This window comes from Neophocaena asiaeorientalis, unplaced genomic scaffold (genome assembly GCF_003031525.2).
Source record: "Neophocaena asiaeorientalis asiaeorientalis breed wild unplaced genomic scaffold, Neophocaena_asiaeorientalis_V1.1 scaffold35, whole genome shotgun sequence".
Taxonomy (NCBI): domain Eukaryota; kingdom Metazoa; phylum Chordata; class Mammalia; order Artiodactyla; family Phocoenidae; genus Neophocaena; species Neophocaena asiaeorientalis.
The window spans coordinates 924,221-950,445 of NW_020172984.1; the positions used below are offsets into that span (position 1 = coordinate 924,221).

Below are 26,225 nucleotides of genomic sequence, written 5' to 3' on the forward strand. Positions count from 1 at the left end.
TTGTTTTTGCTTCCTTTTAATGTAAACAGAATACACAAACACATTAAAAACCCCAATATGACACAAGAGAACACACACAGATTCATATATATTTACAGACCCTTGCACACCAAGAAAAAAAAAAAATGGCACCTCTGGTTAAGGGAAGCTTCTCTTCCTGTCCCAACCCCGTCCGAAACCACACTGCTGAGGCCGCTGCAGGAGCCTCTGCAATTGCTTCTAGATGAAACTCAGCAAGAGGCTGGAATGACATCAGAAAGCCCCCAAAGCAAAACCAAGACTCTGACTTTCTGGCCTGGCTCTAATCCTAAGCCCTCCTCTTTGGCAAGCTGACATGCCAAGGATTTGTGTGTCTCAGGAAGAGTCAGCATGGCCCCTGAAATTCAGATGCAGCGGGTTCCCAGCCCATCCCAGGTTTTCCCAGCCTTGGGTGGAATGACAAATGAGCTGCAACCAACTATGTCCAAGAGAGGAGGGCGCGGAGGAGTGAAGGAAGAGAGGATCCCAAGCAGAGAGATGACCACTCCCGAGCAGGACGCTGGGAATCAATGAGAGGTCAGATGCAGACTCCCCAGCCAACCCAGCACTGGCTGGGAAGGGCACAGTGGGGCTGTGCTGCCACCTGCAGGGGGATGGGAGCACTGCAGCAAGGAACCAGGACAGCCCCTGGGGTACCTGGAGATCACCCCTTCTTTCATTTTCAGTCTCTTGCCCAGGAGCCTCACTGCAGCAGCTCCTCCCAGGAAATGGGCTTGGAGAAGACCTCCCTTTCTAACCAGAGGTCGTAGTTCATCTGGAAGTCCTCAGGGAGGTCCACCCGCTGGCCCAGGACACTTTGCAGGCAGTTGTCCACAGGCAGGAAGTCGGGGTTGCTGTGGACCCGGTCGTACCGCCGGGCGTTGAAGCGCTCGATGTTGGCGCGGAGGGCACATTCCTCTGCCTGGAAGTCCCAAGGCCGGGCGTCAAGGTCTAGGACAAAGCAGGAAGCCACGGTTAGGAGCCAAGCCCTTGCGGCAGCTCCCCTGGGTTCACTGCAGCTTAGGGCCACGCCAGCCCGGGCTTGGAATGTTGACTGTCAACCAGGAGTGGGAAACCTCCGAGCCCCATCCTCGGCAAAACTGACAGGACTTCTTTCCTAGACACACAGGTAAGTCAGGTCGAAGGCGAAAAGCCAGAGCTACGGAGAAAGAGGCTACACTGCAGTTTATGTGGACCCAGTGAGGGAAAGCCAGGGGTACAACGTGCCTCTCTCAAAGTCACGCTCTCCCTGGCTCTCTGGGATCAGAGGCAGGAGCCTGCAGGTCCCCTCCTCTGCTTGTTCTCTCGGCTCCCTGACCAGGCGCTGTGGCCACCTTGGCTCTGCACAGATTCAGGGCGCTGGGAGTGCAGATGCAGCCATGCGGCCAGGAACTGTAAGGGTGCGGGGAGCATGCTCAGCAACACCGGGAAGACCCACTCTGCCAGGGAGGCCAAGGTGGGGAGGGGAGGAACACACGCAGATACAGAACAATTAGGGGGTACGGGGAGGTACGCTGCCGGGAGAGAGTACAAACTGGGAGAAAGCATGGCCAATGTGCACTGACTGTGCCCAGAGCCCTACAGGTGTGATGGAAGCTGGGCTGAGGGGAAGCTGGAACAGATTAGATGAGGACACGGAGGGACAAAGTGTGGGCCTTAAATACGTTAAGAGTTTGGCACTAATTCTTAGGGAAATCAGAAGCCAGTGAAGGATTTTACTCAGGGAGGTACCACCACTAGATCTGTATTTTCAAAAGATCACTAGAGCAAAGTCTGAGGCACTGATGGAGAGAAAGGAACAGGCAGGGAATCCATCAGGAGCTGTGAGAATTTCAGTGACCAGAACCACGGCAGCTGCAGGGGGGAGAGAGGATGAGAGGACAGAGAAAGTCTTGTGACCATTTCTGGAAAAGGAAAGGGGAGGCACAGAGAGGAATGGGTATGATCACAGATGCCAAGCCTGGCAGCTTCTCCAAGTCCTTCCCAGGGCTCCCATCCTGATGCTACAGAAGCAGGAGCTGGGCTCTTCCAGGTTACTCAGAGAAGCTTAGAGGGAAAGCTGTCACCTCCCCGCGCCCCTCCACCCCCGCCCCGCCTCGCCTCGCCTCGTGGGGAGCCTCACCATTGCCGTAAGCCCAGTCGTCGTTCAGCCGATGCCGCACCTTCTGGTAGATGGCAGACATCGTCTTCATGTTGCTCTTTCGCCACTGCCGCCCCAGATACTTGGTCTGCGCCTTGAGCAGCTTCAGCACGTAGAGCTGCAGCATGGCCTGTTTCACCTTCAGGGCCCGCTTCAAGATGGGGGCTGACTTGAACACCACCAGCATCTGGGAAGGGTTAAAAGGGAGGCCCGTGTTGAGGGCAGAAATAAATGCCTGCACCACCACCATGCTGCTATCCCTTCTGGGGTTAGGGGCAGGGTGACCAACTGTTGCACTTTTCCCCAGACTGAAGGGTTTCCTGGGACTTGGGACGCCTCCACTGCTAAAACCAGGAAAGTCCCAGGCAAAGCTGGATGGTTGGTCATCCTAATTATGGGTCATTCTGGAATCTGAAGAAAGCTATGAATTCCTTCACCAGAAATATCCCTATGTGCACATATACACAATTTCAGAGGATTCACGGACCTCCCCACCCCAAAGGTATCCACAGACTCAGGGTTAAGGAGACTCTCAGAACCTTGGTGGAGAACCAGCAGAGATTAAGAGGATAGAGAAAATTCCTTCTATATATGTAGATTTGTTTCAGCACATGACTGAGCCTCTTCCAGCTTCCAGTTCAACTCATCAAGGCACCAGAGATCAGCCCTTAAAGTGCAAGGATGTGGCTATAGGAAAGTTAGGTGGGGACCCCTGCCCTCTAACGTGAAGGGACCCAGACAGCAGGTGGCACGCTGCTTTGAGCTCCAAGATTCATGCCTGCTGGCTGCGCTGACTCACCATCGTCCTCGAATGCTTCCATTTTGTCAGCTTGTTCAAGATCCGAAGCAGATTAATACAGGAAAAGAGGTTCCTCCAGCAAAACTGGTTATTGTCACCTGCTTCCTACAGGGAAAACCCAGGAACAATCATCTCTTGCACAGCTGCAGGTGCTCCAGTTTCCAAGGCCCGCCCATCTGTGACGTCAGCACTGCTCAGTCTCTCCACACGTGTACCGGGAACCCTCTCCTCCCCTCAGCCCAGGGGGACGTCCATCCCAGAAGCTGGCAGAGGGTAAGGGGTGCTCCCTAGAATTTTCCTGCGGGAAACATGGAGCATGATATTGGGGGCTGTGGCCCCAGAGAGTTCCAGTGTGGGGAGAGGGAAACAACTCGACCAGGTGAGCTCTGGGTCGGCAGCACCTGAAGACCACACTTCGGAAATAAGCCCTAAATCCAAATCTTCCCACTCTGCAAGGCCCGCCCCTCAGCCCTTCTATGCAATTACGGTGCTTCAAAAGCCAGGCGCTTAACCGTGACCGCACCTGTGAAGAACCTCTACCCCTGTGAGGGGGAGGCAGGCTCTCCACCACAACCCTCACGTCAAAGGGACCGCCGGGGAAGAGGCTAGTTACTCACCAGACTCTCGGCAGTCAGCTCCGGCAGCTCGTGCACCACGCACTGAGGGTAGTCTAGGACAGAGATGCTGCACAGGGCAAGAGAGCCCAGGCACCCGCCCTGAGCGAGGGCTGGGGTCTGGAGGAGCAGCCGCTGGCTCCTGGCCTCCCTCCCTCACTTGTGGGAGCAGAAGCAGTAATCGACCTTGTCCGCACCACCCCACTTTCCCCAGCTCTAAGACGGGGAAATACCTGCTACGAGTGAACTTGTAAGATCCCTCTGTAGCCAGAGACAAGCTCGTAATCTTGTAAGGGGTGGAGAGCACATTATCCCTCACAGCAATAAATCTGGAGCGGGGGGCGGACTTCTCAAGGCAATTAATTTATGCCAAGCCGCCACTGGAGACTGTGTCTGGCCAGCAGCTCAGCTTGTGGTGTTATCACGCTGATGAGCCGTCAACATCAAGTACAGCTGGCGCCAGGTGACGGGGTGGGGACAAGACATTATAGTGCACGGGGCCAAACTCCTTTGAGAGCAAGCACCCAGCCAGTCCCCTCAAAAAAAAAAAAAAGGGCACAGAAGGGCAGTGAGGGCGGTATTGGAGCCCAGGATGAGAACCCTGCCATCCAGGCAAAGACAGACTGAGTCACCTGTCACTAGACTAGCTAGACTCAGGTTTGACAAACTGGCGTTCTCTATAGGCAGGCACCATGTCTCATTCATCTTTGGGTCCTGACGCCTGGCAGAGCACTGGCTTGTGGGCGCTGAATGGACTCAGTGGGAGAGACCAGCTGGGAGCCCTGCCATCTGGCCATACCCACCCCTTCCTGATCCCTGGTCCTTATCACCTGTTCTTGGCAGTGATGTAAGACATAATGTTTTGATTGAAGAATTTCAGGATCAAAGGGATGCAGTTGGCAAACACCAGGTGCTGTGCCATATACTCAAACTGCAAGCAACAGGAAAAAATATAAGCATGCCCATGGGACCTCACCCTCCTTCCTCCAGTGATAAAAGGCCTTGGCTGGAGGACTGTGTCTTAGAACATTCATGCAGAGCTCAAGGAGGTTTGAAGGCCAAGGCCTCTGTTCTTTGGGGCTAGAGGAGCAGCACTGCCTGAGGCCCTGGCCCAGGGGACAGAAGGAAGGGGTTGCAGGTACCTGGTAGACGTGGTTCAACTTAAAGTGCTTGAGCAGCAGCAGCAGGACCGCGGAAATGGCCTTAACAATGACCTCTTTGTGGCGGTTCACATCCACTCCCAGCTTCATGCTCTGCAACACTGTGGTGCTAGAAGCACAATCACCCGGGTGGGCCCCCAGCAGGTGCAGCACCCTCCTCTCTGGTGGTCCCAGGAGAGATGGGATTCCTGAGCTTTCTCTGGGCGAAGCTCCCACCTCACCCCCACCCTACGGACATCTCAGAGGTTACGCCCAGCTCCACCCACCCACCTAGCAAGCAATCTAGCTCTGCATAATTGATTTCTTCCTTGTGATGCCCCAAACACATTCTTAGCCTATTTCTTTGCTTTTCCTCCAAAAGTGAACTTCTCATCTCAAGATCTCCCCTAAGCTTCTGCCACCATATGAACCTGTGCTCCTCAGAGTGTGTTCTGTGGAATACCAGTATACTGAGATGTTTCATATTATGGGGAAAGGGGGTTTTGGAGTCAGATAAATTTAGGAAGCATTTACTTAAATCAGTTTCTTGCAAATTTAGGAGCTCTCACTATAAATCTTTATAAGAGGAGATCAATATTTGACTGTGGAGGCTTTTTCCCAAGGACCATCACGACGGCCTGGTGCTCCATGACATTCCCTTTGGTGTTAGCCAACGCTGCCTCCTACCTCACTTGGCCGTCACCACCAGACGCAAGGGGTCCACCCACCAGGGAACTGGCCTCAGAGCTGGGTGGTACTGGTAGGCAGGCAGGAGATCAAGTGCCCAGGTCCTTCTCAAAGCACAAAGTGATCTTAGTTCGTACTCTCACATCAAAAAGATGAGGTCAGTGCCCCAGGGAGGAAGAACCCCTAAGGATTTTACTATCACCCTGAGACATTCAAAAATATTCTGCATGCCAGTTCACTGGCAAATAGGAAAGAATCTGCACCCAGCTCAGGTCCAGCTGTTGGCTGATTTTTGTCCAGAAGCTAAAACTGTACGTCCTGGATGTCCCAATCACATAGCTTTCAAAGGAGCCTTTGGGGAAATGTCAAACACAGTCCGATTCACTTTACAGAGGAGGAAGTGACTTTCACCAATGCACTCAGATATGTACTCAGCGGCAGAGTCTACACTAGAATCCAGGCACCTCCCCAAGCAGTAAAACTGAATATTTCACCCAGTACGTTTTCTTTCTTCTGAGCCAGGAATACCCTAAACTTAATCTGCAGAGAAGCTGGGCCAAAACAACAGCAGCGGCAGCAACAACAAAAACGAAGAATGACAACAGCAAACAACCTAGCAAACAGTGGGACCAAAAGGCAAACACTTCCCCTTTCCCCTCTACCCTTCTGCCCCTGACCTGCTCCATTCATAGGAACCATACACACTCAATACTCAAGACTTGATACTCACGGCATCTCCTCAGGCAGGACATCTGCTAGGATGTTGATTGAGTCCGTTTTGGCCTTTGAGGTGGGAGCTGCGGCCAGCAGGATCTTCAGCAGCGCAATCTGGGGAGGAGCAGACTGTTCAGACGGTGTGGATGAGAGGGGCCAGGGGCATCACTAGGCCCTGAGAGGTGGTCCTTCTGGAGGTGCTCAGGCAGCAGGAGGAGGGGTTAAAGGACACTGGCGGGCATGCTCTCAAGGCCAGTGTTGTCGGGAGGGGACCCCATGGCAGGTAGAACACTCAGGAGAAGTGCACTCACCATGTACTGCGGCAGGCTGGGGAGCAAGCCTTGGTAGAGGGTTTCTGCAGGGACTTGCTCGACTTCCTCTTCTCCCTTTCAACAAAATGGGTAATAGGTACAAATACAAAGCCCGGTCCTGACGATGTTCTCCTGAGCCAGCTTGCTGGCTGGCTGGAGGAGAATCTGTAAGTATGGATGTAAATGATGATAATGATAGCAAACCTTGAATGATACAACATGCCAGACACTTTACTTGTAAAAACACATTTAATCCTTACTACAACTCTATGGAGAAGGTACTATTGTCATTCCCATTTAACAGGCTAGGAAACGAAAGCGGAAGGAGAGCCAGTACCTTGCCTAGGTCGCTACCCACTAAATGGATTCAGAGGAAGGTGGCTGGCCCAGAGTCTGTGCTCTTAAGCCCTGGACCTGCCACTCGCCAGCCCTGAAGCGGGAGCCAGACTGGGAGCTTTTTGAGGGCAGGCCTGGGGCATTTTGCGGTCTAGGCCCAGCACAGTGCTGGGAACAGCTGGGATCCTACGGACTGAGGAAGGCCTCCAACTCACCCCTGAGAGAGGAGAGCGAAGGTACTCCTCCTCCATCTGCGCCTGGACCTCTGCAATCGACGTGTACTTGTGCTGGAGAGAGAGGGAACGAGGCGCCGGGGAAAACACCCCTCATTCTCTGGCCACATGCCCACACCTGGCAAAGACCCCACACAATTTTCCTCAAACACCATCTTCTCAAAGAGCGCTAAGTCACCATACAGATCCCGAACTAAAATCCCAAACCTGAGATATTTTTCTAAGTGGGCACCTACCTCTTAAAACCCGTGTAAAAAAGCACACAATAGATCAGGAAAAAAGCAAATTAAAGAAGAAAAGGGGTTTTGCAGATAGTGACAACGACAGGAGGAAAACAAAAGCAGAATCAAGCACCCAAGTGCTCAGAATCAAGGACTCAAATGCTCAGAAAGCCCCTGCATGAAGCCCACTTGGTACCACAAATTTCAAAAACATATAAACATTTACATTCCAGACATGCTATTAGGGGCCACACCTCTTCCCCACTCGTGCTGCTTCCTCCCAGGTGGAGCGACACGAGTGCACAGAGCACTCCTGGCCCCTCCCCGCCCCTCCCCCCACACTCACTCCTCCCATCCCGGGCTGGCCAGTACGGGAGGAGGAACAGGACAGTCTCAGCCCCTCTTTCTCTTCTCTCTTCAGAAAAAAGAAAAGCCTGTAAACTCTTCTGCTCCTTGACCAGGCTCAGCAGGGTTCTAGCACTGCCTGGTCTGGGTAGGCAAGTCTGCCTAACTCTGGAAGTGAGGTATCCGGACACCTACTGTTGTTGTGTTCTCATGCCTCATTCTCCAATCACTCCATGGGCAATAAAGCTGGCATTTCAGTCTCCCTCTGCCTACTTCCCTAACTCAACTGCCTTAGAACTTGGGCAAGGAAAAGGCAGGCTACTTACTATGCCCCTTAAAACCCAACTGTCAGGTAATATAATCTTTCATGAACCCCCAGTAAGTGCCCAAAACAAAAGCTCAGTTAAAATAAGTAAAACGCATGAAAAACTGTTTTAAAGGATGCCGCCACTGTCCACCTATTCCTCCACCCCCAGTTCCTTCAGGCAGACAGAAGTCTAAAAAGGCTTCTCCCAAAGGGCTGGTCTCACTTTACTCACTTGGGACCAACCTAGGCCAAAAGCTCACCCAAAGCCACCTACCTGCTTCAGAGTCTTGATGCTTTCGTGGATTGGCCTGGGCAGCCCCACCACTGTGTTTGTGTCACTGGAGAATAACAGAGGCCCTGTGTTAGGCCTGGGTCCCCACACACCAAAGGCTGGGAGGGTGACCCCACTACCTTTCTTTAAAAGGAACTCGGATCACACTCACCTGCCCAGAGTGTAACCTATGAACTTGCTGCGGCTGGACTCGAGGAACACCTCGATGTCTTTCTCTCTGCCAAAGGAAAAGACTGCAGCTTTCTTAAATGTTATCTCAAGGCATCATGGTTAACAAAACACAGAATGTCCAGAAACTGTGAAGCCAAAAGAAAAAGTCTCCCACAATTGTTTTTCTTTTTGGAAAAAAGAAAATAAAAAAACAAAGAACTGAAATCTTCAGACTATTTTAAGGCCTTCATAATGCTGTTGGATCAATAATCTAAAAATGTGTAACTAGTTTATTTATAAGATTAAGGTGATACATCAAACTTAAAAGCACACTTTATTCAGATATTAATAACAAGTTTGTCACAACAGAATTTCTCAGATATTCACAATTTTTACAATTAGAGCTGTAAGCTACTGATTTTTTCATATGAGTCATACTGTCCTGTCTCAGACAATCAGGCTAGCTTGCATTTTCTGATGACTTGTTTTGTATTCCCATCACAGATCACTGAAAACTGGGGCTTTAGCCTGGATCAAGAAAATGACCCCTATATCTTTTCACATGTTCATCTATTTCTTAAGTTGGTGCCCTTTCAAACAGATACCATTTATATACATCCAGGAACCTTAACATCCACTGATTCACGCACATATATCTCAAACATGTTAATTATGGTTCTAAAGAAATTCTTCCTTAATCTATAATTTTCTGTCAAAAATCATATACAGGGCTTCCCTGGTGGCGCAGTGGTTGAGAGTCCGCCTGCCGATGCAGGGGACACGGGTTCGTGCCCTGGTCCGGGAAGATCCCACATGCCGCGAAGCGGCTGGGCCTGTGAGCCATGGCCGCTGAGCCTGCGCGTCCGGAGCCTGTGCTCCGCAACGGGAGAGGCCACGGCAGTGAGAGGCCCGCGTACCGCAAAAAAAATCATATACAACCCCAGGGTGGGTGGAGATGGGTTCACTTAAATGTCCTTGTTTTAATTTTTTCCCACTCCCTTTCACTAGTATCATGTCCAACCAAGAGCTAACCCACGTTACTGACTCAAGAGCCATATAAGGGCCTCTCTGTGCAAGGCCAGCACCCTGACACCCCCAGGGCCAGCACTGGGCACTTTAAGAGAGGCTCATCGCAGAGCCAAGGCCAGCATAGCCCTGCATAGGACCTCACGTGACAACTCAGGCCCGGTGCCAGGCGTGGGGATGTGACAACACTGGTTTCAGGAGCACAGAGTGTTGCGGAGGTCTGAGACTCACCTGACCTTGGGAGCCCACGGGAGCCCCTTTGGGCAGGTAAGCCTTTCAGTCTGGGGGTGCTGCAGTGGGGGAGGCATCACCTCATCCCGCTCAAGGGGGAATGTCTCCCCCTCCAGACTGCTGTCGTCATCATTCTCCTCTTCCTCCTCTCGAGAGTCATCAGCCTTGTAGGGATCCCGCTCGTTGAAGGCATCCAAGTTGTCCTGCTTTATCAGAGCCTGAGAGCAGAGGGACAGGAGAGCAGACAAGTGCCAACTGACGAACTAGATAAAAAGGGGCATGGAGGCTAAAGAAGTGATCACACAGAAAGGTGGTAGGAAGAGAGCCAGGAGCAGTGGAAAAACCTGAGAGGAAGTCAACGTTGGGCCCAAGTGACAAATCAGTCCTTGCCCAAGTCCCTCACAAGTGCCACATTCTGAGCGCCCACTATAAACTGGGCCCTGGGCTGGGGACACAGTGTCCCTGCCCTAAAGGCATTCATTCTGACTTGCTGATCAGGGGAGAGTTCAACCACCGTCCAACGACCTGGGGCTCATCCAGTGACTATGCCACTGCACCCGTGCCCCTTGAGAACTCTCACGAGTCGTAGGGACCTTGTCGCCCTCACCTTGTGCTCCCGACGGCCCCGTTTCTGCTGCTGCTCAATCAGGTCAGAGGCAGATGCTGGGGGAGAGGCGGCCCTCATGTTGCGGATGACTTTGATGCTGTCCTCAGGCAGCGGGGGGAGGCCCAGGATGGCACGCTTCTCGGCCTTCATGCTCTGCAGCTCCTCAAAGCCGCCCAGTGTGCACTGTGTCACAGACAGGCGTAGAGCCGGGACGACATGTCCGTAAGCGGGTCCCTGTCTGTGTCAAGCTCAAAAGCATCTGGGACACCGTGACCCATATCTTTAGAGACCCACACAACCTCCCAACAAGGGACTGAATACACCCCCAGGAGAAACGAGCGACATCAGCATGGGAGAGGAGCACAGGGGGCAAGGAGTGGAGATGCGCAGGCTGACCGAGCCTAGTGCAGAGGCACACCTAGCTCTGTGTGTACAACAGACTCCTCGAGTGAGACAAAGGCCATCTGAAGAGCTTAACCCTTCAAGTTCCTAGAAAAGTAGGTGAGACTCAAATGCTTCAAAAGCTGTACGTGCCAGTCTTTCAAAGTCAAATTGGGAATACACTGTTGGATGTTCAAGTTAAAAAACAAACAAACAAACAAAAAACCCACCTTCATCTAAACATCCCCCTAGAAGCAAAACCTCAGCAGTGTTCAGCAACTTTAGGCTGTTCAGTTTCACTGTTTCTGAGCAATTTGGCTTTCCTCTCTGGCTTCAGTGAGGCTTCGTGGGGAATCAACAGGTTTATCTGGCCAACGTCAAATGTGTAGAGCACTCTAAAGAGGCCTAACCTCACTGAGCCCTGGCTCCGCAGAGCTGGCCCATTCTGAAAGAGGGGAAGGTGAGTCCCAGGAAGAGCAGGAGTCCAGACCCCAGCTCTGCTGTCTTCCCAGGTCGCTCCTCCTGGAGGGAAAGGCTCCTGGTTTGGCCTGGGCCTGGCTGCTGACAGTGGCTCCCAAGCCAAGGGTGCTAGCCAGCCCACTCTCCTGGACCCACCCCTTCACTAGCTAGAGAAGGTGTCAGCTTTCACACCATACCCTGAGGAAAATGTAGGCACAGGACTCACTCTTTCTTCTTTCAAGTGACATCTGACTGAGGGGGCCCCAATTACACCAGCTCTAATTTTGCCTCAAATCACTTTGCAAACTCCAGGTTCAAGAGCAGCTTGCCTGGAGAGACGTGTCCTATGACTGCAGAAAACAGCTTCCAGGAACCAGGGAGCCAACAATCTATTCTGATTCAAAGGCCAAGTCCTCTTTGGCTGCAGTGAGGCCAAAGTGACACTTTTTTTGCCATCACCTTTCAGGAATCTTCTTTCAGAACTTTTTTTTTAACCAAAGCAGTTATATATTCATATAATTCAATACTCAAAAGGATATACAGTGAAAACTCTCCCTCCTGCCCTGTCCCCTAGCACGGGAATTCCCCTTCAAGGATGCACTCACCAATACTGTCTTCCAGAGCAGCAAGAGAACCTTCTTCATGGGGAAGTGAGGGGCATGGCCGCTGCAAAATTTGGTCACCATCCCAAATAGCATGATGGCAAATGGCTCGCTGTTGTACAGAGGGGAACCTGGAGTACACAAAGGTATTAGGGCCACAGGCAGGAACAGGACCCTCCCAAAGCCCTCCAGCCTCAATTCCCAGGCAGGGCCTTGAGCCAGGATCCCCAGAGTCCTACCCAGCTCAGCCCTGAAGGTCTGTCGCATTGTCCTCCATTCGGCCTTATCACCCTCACATTCCTGGTGAACGGTCTCCACAATCAGGTACATGATGTTTAGCAAGACCCTGGCGGCAAAAGCCAGCTATAATGAAGCAGGATGGGGGGGTCAAGGGAGCACCCCCTGGCTTCCTCACATCCCACACGACACGAGAAAGGCCTGCGCACCAAGGCTGGCTGGGGGGGAGGGCTGTAATGTAGAAAAAACTAAAAAGAGTCCCACAGAGCACCTTGTGGTGGGTGCTTCCTTCTCTGTCTCTGGTGCTAAGGTTGGGACCAGATTGTCTTCCGTTTCTAGCAAAGTGCTTGCTCAAAGCAGGTGCTTAATAAGTGGCTGCTGAATGGATGGATATGAACAAGAATGGCCAAAAGCATTTACTACCCTGAGCTTCCCGGAATGAGAAAAACACAGAGGCAGGCGTGAGCTATGGAAGCCCGTGTTGGATCAGACAAAGCAGTGGATGATCAAGGTGAGAGCAAGGAAGTGTTTACCATGATGGAGGGGAAATCAGGAGCAAGCAGGGCGATGGCCAGGGACCGTAACTACAGTGGGGAACACCACCAGTATCTATCTGAAAACTTCCAAATTCACAAAAAGAGTCAGATTCTAATCCTTACAAAAATGGGAAGGTGTTCTTGTTCTTTAGCAGTTGCTATTACTTCCGGCACAGCCAGGAAACGTCATGAAGTTGTCAGGACTAACCCCACACAGACAGGCATCAAGCTGTGCACGGAAAGGCAGAAGCAGAAGGAGCCACCTCATGTGCTTTGTCCAAATACAAAATGCCACTCCACCGAGTTTCCCAGCAGCAGTGTGGGCAGGAGGCCACATTTCACTGTGGCTCTGTTAAGCATCTTCACCCTGGATTTCCGTTGGGAGTCTCAACCCAGGGCCCACCTAGGGAGAGCCCTCAGTAGGGCCTACCGATCACACTGAGTCCATCACGCCTGCAAATTAGAGGGTGAGCACACACAGCGAGGAAACCCAAAGGTGCCCGCCCATGCCCTGCCCTGCCCTCATTCTCCAGCTAGAGCTCAGGGAGTCCGGGATTGCTGCTCGCCTCACCTCAGGTCCGTGCTATCAGCCAGGGAGATGGCCGGCTTCCTCACCGCACTGCTGCAGGCAGCACTGTTGCTGCAGGAAAGATGCGAGAGTCAGTGCCTTCACCCAGGAAGGAAGAGAAGTGGCTCCCCCAACAAGTGCCGCCCAACAGGGGGATAAAACCCTATGCTATGCGCTTAGATTGCAGAAGAACCCACAGGACCCAGTGGGTAAGGACTCAAGCCCAAGACCAGACTGCCAAGGTTTGAATCTTGGCTCTAACACTTACTAGTTATGTGCCCCTGGGCACTCAACTTCTCGGTGCCATAGTTTCCTCATCTGCAAAATGGGGATGGTAATAGCAGCTAATTCATTAACATGAATTAGTACATGTAGTGTCCTTAGAACAATGCCTGAGACATATAAACACGCAATGAGTGCTTTTATTATTGATGGTGTTTTCCTCAGATGAGCAGCAGCTGACCTGTCCACCAAGCAAAGGACTAGTGGAGACACAGGCTAGAGCAGGCTTTGTTTGAGCCCATGTGTCAGACTTGTGCCTGGCTTCCTGCTGCGGGGAAACCTGTGGTGCAAACACAATGGAGTCTGAAGGTTCAAAATGAGAAGGCTTTTTATTTTTCTGAGGGGCACTGTGGGCCTGGGCAGGAGCTGCAGTGTCTGGCGAGCTCTCTGGTGTTAGCGGGCCGCGAGGCCCCTCACTGGTGTTCAACGTTTGGGTGAGCATCTCCCGTTATTCAAACTGGCTGGTTAGAACAGAACCCCACGTGGCGCATATAACCCTCTCAAAACCAGTCCTGCAAGCTCTGTCCCTCCGCCGCCCTTTCCCTACTTAAGCCCCTCAGAAGAACTCACTCTATTTCCATGTTCAGAAGCTCCACCAAAGCGTTGAACGTGCCCACCTCCAGGAGCAGGAAGATGTTGTAGCGCATCCAGGACTGCACCTCTGCCTCCGAGCTACACTCCCCGAAGGTGCCTGCAAACACAGGGCACAGCTCACTGAGCCCCTGTCCATATCTGACTGGGCAGCATCACTAAAGTGGGTGCCAGGGGTCCCTGGGTGTCCACTCAGACCTTGGGCAACGTAGAGGATCGCTCGAGCCACCTTCAGCCTCTTCTCCCTGGCAGTGACCTCCAAGCCGTCCAGGAGCCTCATAGCGTGGGTGCGGTGCTGGTTGGTGTCCAGCTCAGTCCACTTATCTGTCACTGCCGGGCAAGAGACCACTTACACTGGAGCCCAGAAAAATCCTCACAGTGGGACGAACACCATGTTAACCCAACAAATTCAGGACTGCCACAGAACCAGAACACTCAGAAAGATAAATTACTCTCTATATAAGGGATGAGGTCACACTGCTGCCCTATGAATCTGAATTTCCAGCCTGAAACACTGCTTTTTTGTGTGCAATTTTAATCGCATAAAGGTTTTTCCCCCCAATACTCACATTCTGAAAAGGCCCCACCAGAGTACCTGCAAGCCCACCCTAAATGTCACATATGGCCTTGAATAATCATGGTTCAGCAGGTTTCTTAGGCCACTCCAGGATGACTTAAGTCATTCAGATGACTAAGAGAAGCCCTGCAGAGCTCTCATGATGTAAGCTGAAAGAGCCACGAAGTGGGGGGAATCATCTCACCGTGCATCCGGAAGTCCTCCTCAAAGCATTTTCGATTCATCAGGAATTCTGGCCCTTCTGTATAGCTGTAAAGCTCTGTCAAGAACAAAGTGTCATCGTCTCCATGTCCACGTCCTACAGCAGGTGTCACATATAGCAGAAAAGGTATGCTTCTAGGCCCAGCTCTGTCCCTGAGTCACAGTGACTCCTGGACTGTGCTGTCTAATTACTAACGGGGTCTTAGTGCTCTGATGTGCACAAAGGAGAGAATGCTGACTTCCCTTGCAGCCAATAACCAGATGCCAGTTAGGCATAAAGCCAGGCATTTCCAGTCCGACGTGCATCAACCCCACCATGCCATGCCAGAGGATGACCGCCACTGTGAAAGCGTGTCTCTCAAGTGGCTTGAGAATAGGGCCTGTGCTATGGAGGCATGAGAATCAGCTCAGGCTGACTTCATATTACACGTGAGCAGCAGTGGCAGCGACAGATGGGCACAGATGCAGGCACACTTGCTGGCAATCCTCAGGACCCCTGTTCTAGGAGAGACCACTGTTAGGGGGATTGCATATGGCCAAGGAACATCAATGTCCACACTGGGATTGGGCCACAGCCGAGTAAGCTGATCACACAGAGATGCTTCATAAAAGTAAAGGGCAAGCCGAAGTTATGAGATACGAAGGGCTTGAACCCAATAATTAACATGTTTTACCTATACACATCACTACTAGGACTATCTAGAGGGAAAAAATGAACTCCAAAATAACACTCACTCCTAATTTTATTAAAGACCAATAAGGAAAAAAAGCACCCCCATATAATACGAAGGCCTGTGCTTTACCTGAGAGCTCTGCAGCCCACTTGTCTGTGTCAGCATACTCGAACTCCAGGTCTGGAGACTCGGAATAGCCCTGTTGAGAAACGGAGAGTTATGCAAAAGATCACTGTGTTTTCCAAAGGAACAAACACATATGCTTCCAGAGACACTGTTGTGTTACAGGACGTCCTTGCCTCCACTTTTCTGATGTTGTATCACAGTATTTTGTCTCCTGGGAAGTTCAGGTCTCCCTAATAAGCCCTCTCAGAGCACCTTGCACTGCTCCTTCACAGCACTTATCGTAATTCATAATCATATACGCGCAAGTGTATCTGTTTAGTGTCTGCCTCTCCATGAGACTGCCAAGTTTCCCGCGAGTGGGAGTTTTGTCCATTTTGCTCACCAATGATTCCACAATGCCCAGCACACTACTTGGCATGACTGACTGACTGACTGACTGAACGAATGAATAGCTTATACTCAAATAAATACTTGTTGGATGAATGAATGAACACTAAAGCTTCCATGTTTTCTGTGCAGTGAAATGACCATTCCACATGGTGCTAAGATTTTGGAAGCCTCATTTCTTTCTGGCTAGTGGGCTATCAATAGCTCAGAAAAAAATGAGTATTGACACCCTCAGCCTTCCTGCCCTTCTCTCAAATTTCAGTGAGAACTGACAGAGGAGGCAGCGGCTGAACAGAAATGGGTTCCCTCCCACACACAGGAGAGACTATGACAAAGAGAATCTTTTTACTGCTGGGGATAGGTGAGTACTGAGAACACACCATCTTGGAAGCCTTGTTCTGGGAAAAGAGAAGAGGTGAAGAGAAAGGTAGTCCTCGAACTTAATTACAATCTACTTGGGAAGACAAAGACCACCCACGAAGTGATATGCCCACAAACAGTGAATAACGTGGAGAACTCTACGCCTTATTCGACGCAACAGAGCGCACACTCTCGTAAGTTCCTGAGCTTCAGTTTCTTCATTTATGGAATGAGGATGACACAAATCTATCTTGAAGGTTTTTAAGGACTAATCAAAACTGTGTAGCACACGGTGGACTCTCACCAAATGCCTGCAGGCCAGGGACCTCCCTGGCCTGCAGGCATTCCTCATGCTCCCAGCCTACTGATTTCAGCTATGACTCAAAAAAGAGCCACATCAGTATCTGTAAGAAAACAGATTTAGGCAGGTCTCTCAGCTTAAATGTGTCCTCTGACTGACCTTCCACGTGTTGGGTCTATATAGAAATTAAAGGGCAGAAAGAGCAAGTGCATTTAATGGCCACTTAGGAAACTTTTTAACTATTTTAAAACTAGGACTCCTCTCATGATGAAAGTGGATTCACCCCTACCACTTTCATAATCCTCCATACTTGAAAAATTATTAAGAAGTCGCCACTGATGTGCAATAAGCCCACCATGCAAGGGCTACTAAAACGTCAGTTTCATTGCTTTTTCAAGTAATTCACTTCAAGCTCAAAATGTATCTGATTGTAACTTGCTAAATTTTGATGTTTTATCAGAGGTTTGCTCTTGCCAACAAAACCCAAAAGCTTGAGAGGAACTGATTTCACATGTCTAAAGATAGCATCATCACTCTTTGGTATGACCTGGTACATTATGTCGGGACAATGAGGAATTCCCTCTCATCAATAAGCACCTGACCGCTACTCAGCCTCGGTGTCCTCTCAGGTGAAGAAAACCTCACAGTAAGTGCTCTGGGAACAAGGTGATTAAGAAGCCCTAAAGCGCTACGACGTGCGTGTCTTCATTCATGAATTCTACAACGGAGGCAGTGGGCGTAATTCTTTAACTCGGGGTGAGGTGACTAGTCAGCTCCAGACTACTGTGTCTCCGGAATGGGAGGAACAGCCCACTAGCAAGAGAAGAGGGATGCTGAGCCCTAACCCATGTTTAAATATATATTTCTAATCTTTAACAGTTCAGCAGCGGGCGCACTGGGCACACCAACCACCGGGCACTGTCAAACCGTGGCCTGAACCTGCAGTGGTTAAGGTCAGAGTGAACAGGACTGCTCCCCCGCCTACGCTCGCAACCTCGAGGCGCACAGTGTATACTATTAGTGCTAATTAGCTCCGTCAGTCTTCCAGGTGCCTTCCCAACCCTCGCCAGTCCCTTCCCTGCCCACACACGCCGTCCGCCGCGGAACCCACGCGACCAGAAGCCGGAGATGACTAGGGGGTCTGGGGGTACAGCCGCCCCGCCCTCTGGAGCGCACACAGACCACTGACTCTTCACCCCGAAATGAGGCAGGGGGTGGATTCCCCAGGGGCTGGGACCCGGAGGTCGCGCTCACAGCCCCGGCCGCAGAGGAGCAAACGAACCGACACCGGCTCGGGGAGGTTCTCCCGGTCTGCGAAGCTCTGGGCGGGGACCCCGCCTTCACGCCTCCGGCCTCGGGGAGTGCCAGCCTTGCTTCCTGCACCTTTCGCTGTAAATGACAACTCCCCTGCCGAACCCTCCGGGAAACCCAGCCTGGACCCGAAAGTGGCCCCGGGCCCGGACCCTTGCCGCCGCCTGCCTGGTGTTAGCCTCGCCCCCCGAAACTCCTGACCTCCGAGTCTTTGCGCTGGTTGCGGTTGAACTCTCGGGCTTTGACCCCGGGCACGAGGCTCCCGGCGGTCCGCGGTGCCCCAGTTGGAGGCTGCGCCGTGGCGGGCGGCGGAGGTGGCGGCGGCTGGGGCTGCTTGTTGTTCATGATCTGCAGGCCAGGACTGCCGACCGCCGGCTCCATCTTGGCTGCTCCACACCCCCGGCTCAATTCAGACTGTAGCGGTGATGCAACTCTCGCGTGATTTCCTCTAGAACGCTCCCTGGTCGCCATATTAAGTGTGGCGGCAAGTGGCAGAGCCATCTTGGCTGCCCAACACATCGCGAGATTTCTTCTGTTTGCAATCTAGTCTTTCTACGTCTTTTTAGTTTCTACCCTGTTTCTTTTCCAGTTTAGAGGTCGTTTTATCTGTGAAGGTTCCCTTAGCCCCTTCAGTCAGTTTAGTGCCCCTCCCCTTCCTTTAACATCGCTTTGCACTTGTCATTTTTACAGCCCTGTCCAAAGGTTGGGGGTATTGTAGTAAACAAAATGGACACGATCCCAGTCTTCACGGGGGGCGATGTGGGAAACAAATGAGTAAATCAATGAAACAATTACAGTTTTAACATTAATTAATCATTCATTCAACAAACATTTAATGAATGCCTCCTAGGCTCCAGGCAGTGCGATAGAATAGGGGACAAAATCAAGTTCCTGCACCAATGGTACATAACATAGAGCCTAGTGGGAGAGACAGACAATGCGGTCACAATTAGACAAGTGCTGAGAAGAAATGAAAAGAAGTGTAAGGGATTGGAAGGTGACAGTGATGGGGGTGGGGGAGGTGCGGCAGGGCTATATTAGATAGGCTGCTCAGGGAAGGCAGGCCTGAGAGTGCGATTTTCAATGAATTCTCAAAGAAGTCAGGGAGGGCCACACCAAGATCCATGGAAGCAACACAGGCAGAAGGAGCAGCTAACTGCAGGAGCTCCAACGTGCCGTGGCAGAAACTGAGTGAGCCAGGGGAAGAATAGTAGGAGATGAGGGCCATGTAAATGCAGGGGCCAGTTAAATATAGAGGCTTGAAAGGCATGGATCGGAGTTTGGATTTTATTCTAAGTGAAATGGAGAACCAGCAAAAGTTGTTAACCAGGCAGGTGTAATGGTCTGATGTTTAAAAGACCAACCTGGCTGCTTTTGGAGAAGGGATTGGGAGAGTAGGTGCAAGAATAGGTGAGGGTAGACAGGTTAAGAGACTGTATAGGTGGAAATGATGGTGGTTTACACCGGGGCAGATCATTGGGTTGATATGGTATTTCTATATTGTGTAGGTAGATTCAACAGGATTTGCTGAAAGACTGGAATCCTATCAGCAAGATAGAAAGGAATAAAGGATGAGTCCTAGATTTTTGGCTTGAGCACTGGGTGGGTGGTTGTATTGCTTATTAAAACAGAAAAATCTGGGAGAAAGAAAAATGGGTTTAGGGGGAAGATCAAGATGTCTGTTTTGGACATGTCATGTTTGAGATGCCCATTTGACATCTTAGAGGTGATGTGTAATAATTACCTGTCACTATGTTGTGAAATCCTTAAAGGCATTTTATTCATCTTTGTCTCTCCAGAACTACATTTTGGCTGCTCCACACCCCCTGCTCAATTCTTGTAAAGTCATTGTGATGCAACTTTTGCGTGATTTCTGCCAAGGTTCCACCTAGTAGGTGCTTTAAAAGTCTTTGCGGCAAAATAATGAATAAGCCCAAAGCTGTTTTGCCGGCACTTCCTCCTACCTATCTTCCTATCTTTTGCCCCTGTTCCTTCTCAAATCCAATAATACACTTTATAAATTAGCATTTCATCCAAGCTGGGCTGGGTCAAGCTGATAGGAAAAACTAAGGAATTTGCAGGAAGAGGACCAATGCTGAGAGGCTTTTTAGATAATACCAGCAAATCCCACGCAGCCCAACATCTGACATCTAGTTTCAGTGACCACAGTTTGGTGAAGTTCTAAGGCTGACCAAAAGCTTAGAAGCTTTGGTCAAGTTCTAAGACTGACTACCACAAGTTCTATCACCCAACATAGCCAAAAATAAAATAAATAAGTTTATTTAAAAAATAGTACAGAAATAGTATTCCATTGTTTATCCAGTTACCTGTTGATAGACACGTGGGTTGTTTCCAGTTGTTCTCACTTGTTCAAACTTATCAAGAAGTAAATGCCAGAGCTCCCCTGGTGGCGCAGTGGTTGAGAGTCTGCCTGTCGATGCAGGGGACATGGGTTCGTGCCCTGGTCCGGGAAGATCCCACATGCCGTGGAGCGGCTGGGCCCGTGGGCCATGGCCACTGAGACTGCGCGTCCGGATCCTGTGCTCCGCAATGGGAGAGGATGCAACTGTGAGAGGCTCGCATACAGCCAAAGGAGCACAGCCCTGCTGACACCTTGATTTTGGACTTCTAGTCTCCAGAACTGAGAGAGAATAAATATCTGTTGTTTTAAGCCACCCAGCTGGTGGTACTTTGTTACAGCAGCCCTAGGAGACTAATACAAATGGCTTCAAATGTTTTAAATGTATTTGTTCGCTACTGCAATCAGCAGATGTTAAAGGAGTACTCTTTATGTGCCAGGCACTTGGCTAGGTATATCAAAGATAAATAAGACATGCTTCCTGCCTCCATTCCTAGAATGTGTCCATCAGGAAGGACAGCTATGTAAATACATGATTGCAGTACTTGGTTAGGATTGTGTATGAAGTTCAGTGGTGGCAGAGTGGAGCTGGGAGAACCACGGACGGTTTTACAAGAGACCTTTATGCTTAGTTTGAAAGAAAGAGCTGAAATCAACCTCTGTGGGAATTCTGCTTGATTCTGCCACCTCTAGTGCTATCACCCCTAACTAGTTCAAGGTATGTAGCAACGTGTTACTAGAATTCTCTCACCACAGACCAGTCAAAGTAATTTTTATGTTTATTTTCTTATTTTGGCTGTGCCACACAGCTTGCGGGATCTCAGTTCTCTGCCCAGGGATTGAACATGGGCCTCTGCAGTGAAAGCACTGAATCCTAACCACTAGACGATCAGGAACCTCCCCGAAGTAATTTTTAAAACGCGAGCAGATCATGCTACTCTGCTGAAAATATCGATGGGTTCTTATCACAATGAAAATAAAATCCAAACTCCTTTTCATCATACAGCCCCATAAAATCTGATCCCTCCTAACTAGTCTCATCTCCTTGTACAGTGGTCTTCTTGCTGTCTGTGAACACTGTCAGGTTTGTTCCCATCTTTGACTTTGCACTTGCTCTGCCCTCAGACCCAAGATCTTCCATGGCTCCTCTTCCTTCAAGTCTCAGCTCACCTTTTGCAGGGAGCCTTCCCTGACCACCCTATTTAAAAAGGACCCCTCCCCCATCTATCTTATTACCTTTTTTAATTTATGGCACATACCACTAATTGGATTTGTCTATTTCTGCCTGGCTTCCACCCCCACCTTACCCTCCATCCCTGACACCATAGAATGTGTGGTCAGGAATCAGGGATCTTGTTTATACTGTTTGCTGCTTATACTGTTCACTGCTGTGTCCCTAGTGTACAACACACAAGAAGTGTTCAGTACAGAAGAATGAAGAAAAACTTACTCTTTTAGTCTCATGCATGTCATGTCAGATCATATGTCCCCATGACTCTCTTTGGGATGATTCCCAAACTGTATTCTCATAATTTCATTTTATAGTCACAGCCTATTCCCTCCCTGCAAAATTGCACCTTCATCTTTATACACTTTCTGAGCTGCCCTCTGTGGTATTGGAGCTATCTTAATCTCTAAAATTGTGTAGTCTTATCTAAGAATGCACTGAGATTTAGAAAAGTTGCCCAAAGTAACACAGCCATAAATGGTGTTTCTAGGATTTGAACTTAGATCTCTCTCTGACTAGAGGGTTTTTCTGGTTTTGCTCCTATGGGGGGTTTTTGGTGAGTGGGAGGTAAAAATCCAGAATTAAAATAGGAGCCCTGTCCATTTGGACTAGAAATAGCAAACACTTATTATTTGTTTCTATAAAAAGAGCTGGGTGATATTTGTTTAAAGGAATTCTAAAAAGTAACTTTAGTTTTTTTTGGACTAAAGTTAATTTGCTTGTTATAAAGAAGAAAGTAAACATCTACCACCCAGAGACAACTGCTGTTAACATAAAGAACACTTTTATCCAGTATTTTTCTGTGCAGAAAGAAAATAATGTCATGTCATTTTCCTACACAAATCTTTCGCTGAATTTTGAAATAATTTCCTAATGTAATTATTAGATCAAAGCATATTGCCAAGTTTTTTTCCAGAAAGGTGACCCCAATTTACATTTCCATGAGCAGCACGTGAGTGCCTTTTCATACCATGCCAATATTTTTGGTTTCCACTTCTTGGATTTTTCTTGATATTAAACTTGGAATATATGTTTATTAGTCACCTACTAACTATCTTCTATGACTTGTCTATATTCATTGCCTATTTTTCTTTTGGCAACTTAGTATATTTTAAATCAGTTTTTGAATTTTTATATTGATAATGAAAATTTTGTCATATTTGTGGCAAACTTCCCCTTTTTTGACTTATTTTTTTTTTAATTTATTTTATTTATTTATTTTTGGCTGCGTTGGGTCTTCCTTGCTGTGCGCAGGCTTTTTCTAGTTGTGATGAGCAGGGGCTACTCTTCATTGCAGTGCGTGGGCTTCTCACTGCGGTGGCTTCTCTTGTTGTGGAGCACGGGCTCTACACACATGGGCTTCACTAGTTGTGGCACGTAGGCTCAGTATTTGTGGCTCACGGACTTGAGAGCGCAGGCTCAGTAGTTGTGGTGCACGGGCTTAGCTGCTTCGCGGCTGTAGGATTTTCCTGGACCAGGGCTCGAACCTGTTGTCTCCTGCATTGGCAAGCGGATTCCTAACCACTGCGCCACCAGGGAGGTCTCTTGACTTACTTTTAATAAAATGATGTTCTACCTGTAGTGCTAAGCTGTTATCCCAGTAAGTCTTATCTCTTTAATGATGTAGTCATCAGAGTGAATTTTTGTTAATAAAAGTTTTCAGCATTTTTAATTCTTCCACACAAACTTTTTGTCTTCAGCATACTAATTTGATAAAAATCTTTTTCATTTTAATAAGTTGTATGGACTAATTTTCAATAACAAATTATAGCTAATTATCTCTTTGTATTTTAAATATATTGTAAAAGGAAGGTGACATAAGTACTTTTCCAGAATAGAACCAAAAATGTGAAATTGGAGGAAAAACTTTATGCTTGGAAAATATACTGCAAATGAATGACTTGAGAACTTCTGAGTGTACTTTCTAAGTACTCTCACCATTAAAGCGTTTGGCATGCAACCTATCCCCCTCCTGCAAACATCTTTAATTTTGTGATAATAACTCAAATTTTGTAGTAAGAAAAATGGAAAATAGGACCCATTTTACATGGCTTTTCTAAAATCTCTAAAATTTTAGAGAGAATTTATGTCTTACAAACATTTAAGAGGATTTTTAATGGCTTATAATATTAACATAAAAGAGGACAATTTGAAGATAAAAGCAAAAACATAGGTTACCTGAAATGTGTAGAACCAACATTTTCATTTTTCTTTCATCACAGTGAAAATACTCAAAATTCATTTTCAGAGAAAAACTTTCCAGAAGTGACTTCAAGAATTATTTGTGGTTGACCTCAGTTCATTTCCATTTGAGGTGTAGTTTTAATAACATTTTCAACGCTTTCCACTTTTATTTCCCCATCAGTGGTGTTTTTTAATTTCCTTTTCATCATTTTTTTGCTTGTTTTGTTAGGTTCCCTTAGAGCAGGATTCAAGTGGGCTGTGCAAGAAAAGCCATTGAAGATGTAAAAATAAAATTTTAGAATGTTTATTTTTAATCTTATTGTTTCAGATCCTAATTTTATTTATGTTACATGGAGTACATAAAATTATATGTATCTAATTCATAAATAAATGCGTTACAAGTTGGGAGAAAAAAACAAAACAAAAACATGGTAGTTTTTCCAACTGGGCTCTGTAGAAGGAAACTGACATATACTGTGTGTCTATAGGGTGTCAGGTACTGGGCAAGATGCTTCACATCCATCCACTCCTAAATGCATGATGGGAGGCAAAGTGAGCCTATTTCTGGCAATCTCCATCTTAGCTCTGGCCAAGATATTGCTAGTCACTGAAGTACTCAATGTTAAAGTCATGACCCCTGGAGCATCTACGGGCCAGGTCTTAACCTCTGTTTGCAGTGCCACGTGGAGTTCTCTTCATTAATGGCTATGAGAAGAGGACAAGATTAATAATGTTTTAGTTAGTTAGTAAATTAATAAATAAGGCAAATAACATTAATCCTGTCTTCCAAAGGAATCAGTTAGCCTAACTCTGTCTCAGGTCAGATTAATTTATAATCTCCTAGCCTCCTACATACAGTATGGCTTGGTCAGAAGAGGATCCAAACATACATCAAAGGGCTGATTTTACATCTCACTTGGATATCCATTAGCATTTCAAACTTAACATGCTACAAACAGAACTCTGGATTCTCCCTTTCTTCCCCCAAGCCTGCTGTTCTCCTGCTTTTCCTTATCTAAATCAATGGTATTACCAACCACCCATTTTTTTCTCAAGCCAAAACCAAGGAGACATCTTTTTTTTTTTAATTAATTAATAAATTTTTGGCTACGTTGGGTCTTCGTTGTTGCACGCAGGCTTTCTCTAGCTGCGGCCAGCAGGGGCTACTCTTCGTCGCAGTGTGTGGGCTTCTCACAACGTTGTGGTTGTGGTTGTGGGCGGTGACTTCTTTTATTGCCGAGCATGGGCTCTAGGCAAGTGGGCTTCAGTAGTTGTGGCACACGGGCTCAGTAGTTGTGGCACACAGGCTCAGTAGTTGTGGCACATGGGCTTAGTTGCTCCGCTGCATGTGGGATCTTCCCGAACCAGGGATCGAACCCGCGTCCTCTGCATTGGCAGGCAGATTCTTATCCACTGCACCACCAGGGAAGTCCCCAAGGAGACCTCCTTAATTCCTCTCTTCTTCACCTCTCACATCTAGTCCACTCATGACTCTCCTACCAAAACATATCCTGGAGCTCCCTATTCATGATCATTGTCACGCTAGCCTTCCTCACTTACCCTCCTGCTGCCCTATAACTGATTATCCCTGAAGCCAGAGCTTTTAGAGCCACGGACCAACTCATGTCACTCACTTGCTCTCAATCTGCCATGGTTTCCCACCTCACTTAGATTTAAATCCTAACTCTTTATCCTAACATGCAAGGCCCACATGGGGCCAACAGGGATCGGCCTTCTTCTCTGACCTCATCTCCTACCACTCTTCTCCTTTAGCCTCATGCCCTCCATCCTACCTCCCTAACATGCCAAGCTTGCTGCTACCTCACAACCTTTGCACCTGCTGGTTTTCTGAGGGTGACAGCAGGGGCAGGGGAAGGAGAAGCCTGGAATATCTTTGTACAGATAGTAATAATGATAGCATGCACTCATATTTATGTGTGCTTACTGTATGGCAGGAACCATGCCAAGGACTTAAACTCACTGAATTCTTACAACAACCCTATAGGATGGACACTGGTATTTCTCCCATTTGGAGATGAAGAAACCAAGGCACATAGAGTTAAAGTATTTGCTCCAGGTCACATAGTGTCTTGGGTCAGGGTCCCCAGAAAGCAGGCTCTCAGTCAGAGATATGCAGTTCGGAGATGTTTTGGAGACCGTCCCTGTGCTCCTGGTAATAACACCTACCAGGAGGTGAAAGAAACAGGATTGGGCGGAGGGAGAAGTTGAACTGTGACACAGCTGCAACAGAGGTCTCAGTGTGTCCTTCAGGGCACTCTAGAACTGAGATGATCCCTCAGAGTTGTCCCGCACTGGAGGCTAAGGGGCCAGGCCTTTATATATCTGCACGGACAGAACCATGGATGGTAAACTGTCCCTAGGGAAGGGGCATGCATATCTTTATACATGGTAGCTTTCTTTACCAAGGGCAATAACTGGAGAAGGACTTAGCTGCGAGCTACCAGCATCCAGCTTTCCTGGCAGTAGAAGAATGAGAGCCCCGGCCCTGGATGGGGAATTTGAGCAGTGCATCATAGTATCCAGGATACATCATGCATTTGTTTCTAGTTTGTGGAGCAAATTACCCTAATACTTAGAGAATTAAAAAAACAAACATTTATTAGGACTTCCCTGGTGGCACAGTGGTTAAGAACCTGCCTGCCAATGCAGGGGACACGGGTTTGGGCCCTG

General features: G+C 48.7%; 1 protein-coding gene across 2 annotated transcripts; it reads right to left on the reverse strand.

The window, feature by feature from the left end:
* Positions 1–18,160, reverse strand: STRIP1 (striatin interacting protein 1). Of its 2 annotated transcripts, none has more exons than XM_024742100.1 (21): positions 17,965–18,160; positions 15,408–15,477; positions 14,588–14,662; positions 14,025–14,156; positions 13,806–13,926; positions 12,957–13,025; positions 11,852–11,958; positions 11,616–11,743; positions 10,171–10,353; positions 9,564–9,781; positions 8,308–8,373; positions 8,139–8,202; positions 6,974–7,045; positions 6,423–6,497; positions 6,128–6,225; positions 4,714–4,840; positions 4,402–4,502; positions 3,575–3,641; positions 2,958–3,062; positions 2,141–2,345; positions 1–969 (listed from the first exon to the last, which is right to left on the reverse strand). In XM_024742100.1, the coding sequence occupies exons 1-21, from the start codon at positions 18,142–18,144 to the stop codon at positions 722–724; spliced, it is 2,511 nt and encodes an 836-aa protein (XP_024597868.1). In that variant the 5' UTR covers positions 18,145–18,160; the 3' UTR covers positions 1–721. The 2 variants fall into 2 exon arrangements, with proteins under 2 accessions (XP_024597868.1, XP_024597867.1); XM_024742099.1 differs by having other exon boundaries at positions 14,588–14,701.
* Between the last annotated feature and the right edge of the window lie 8,065 nt (positions 18,161–26,225).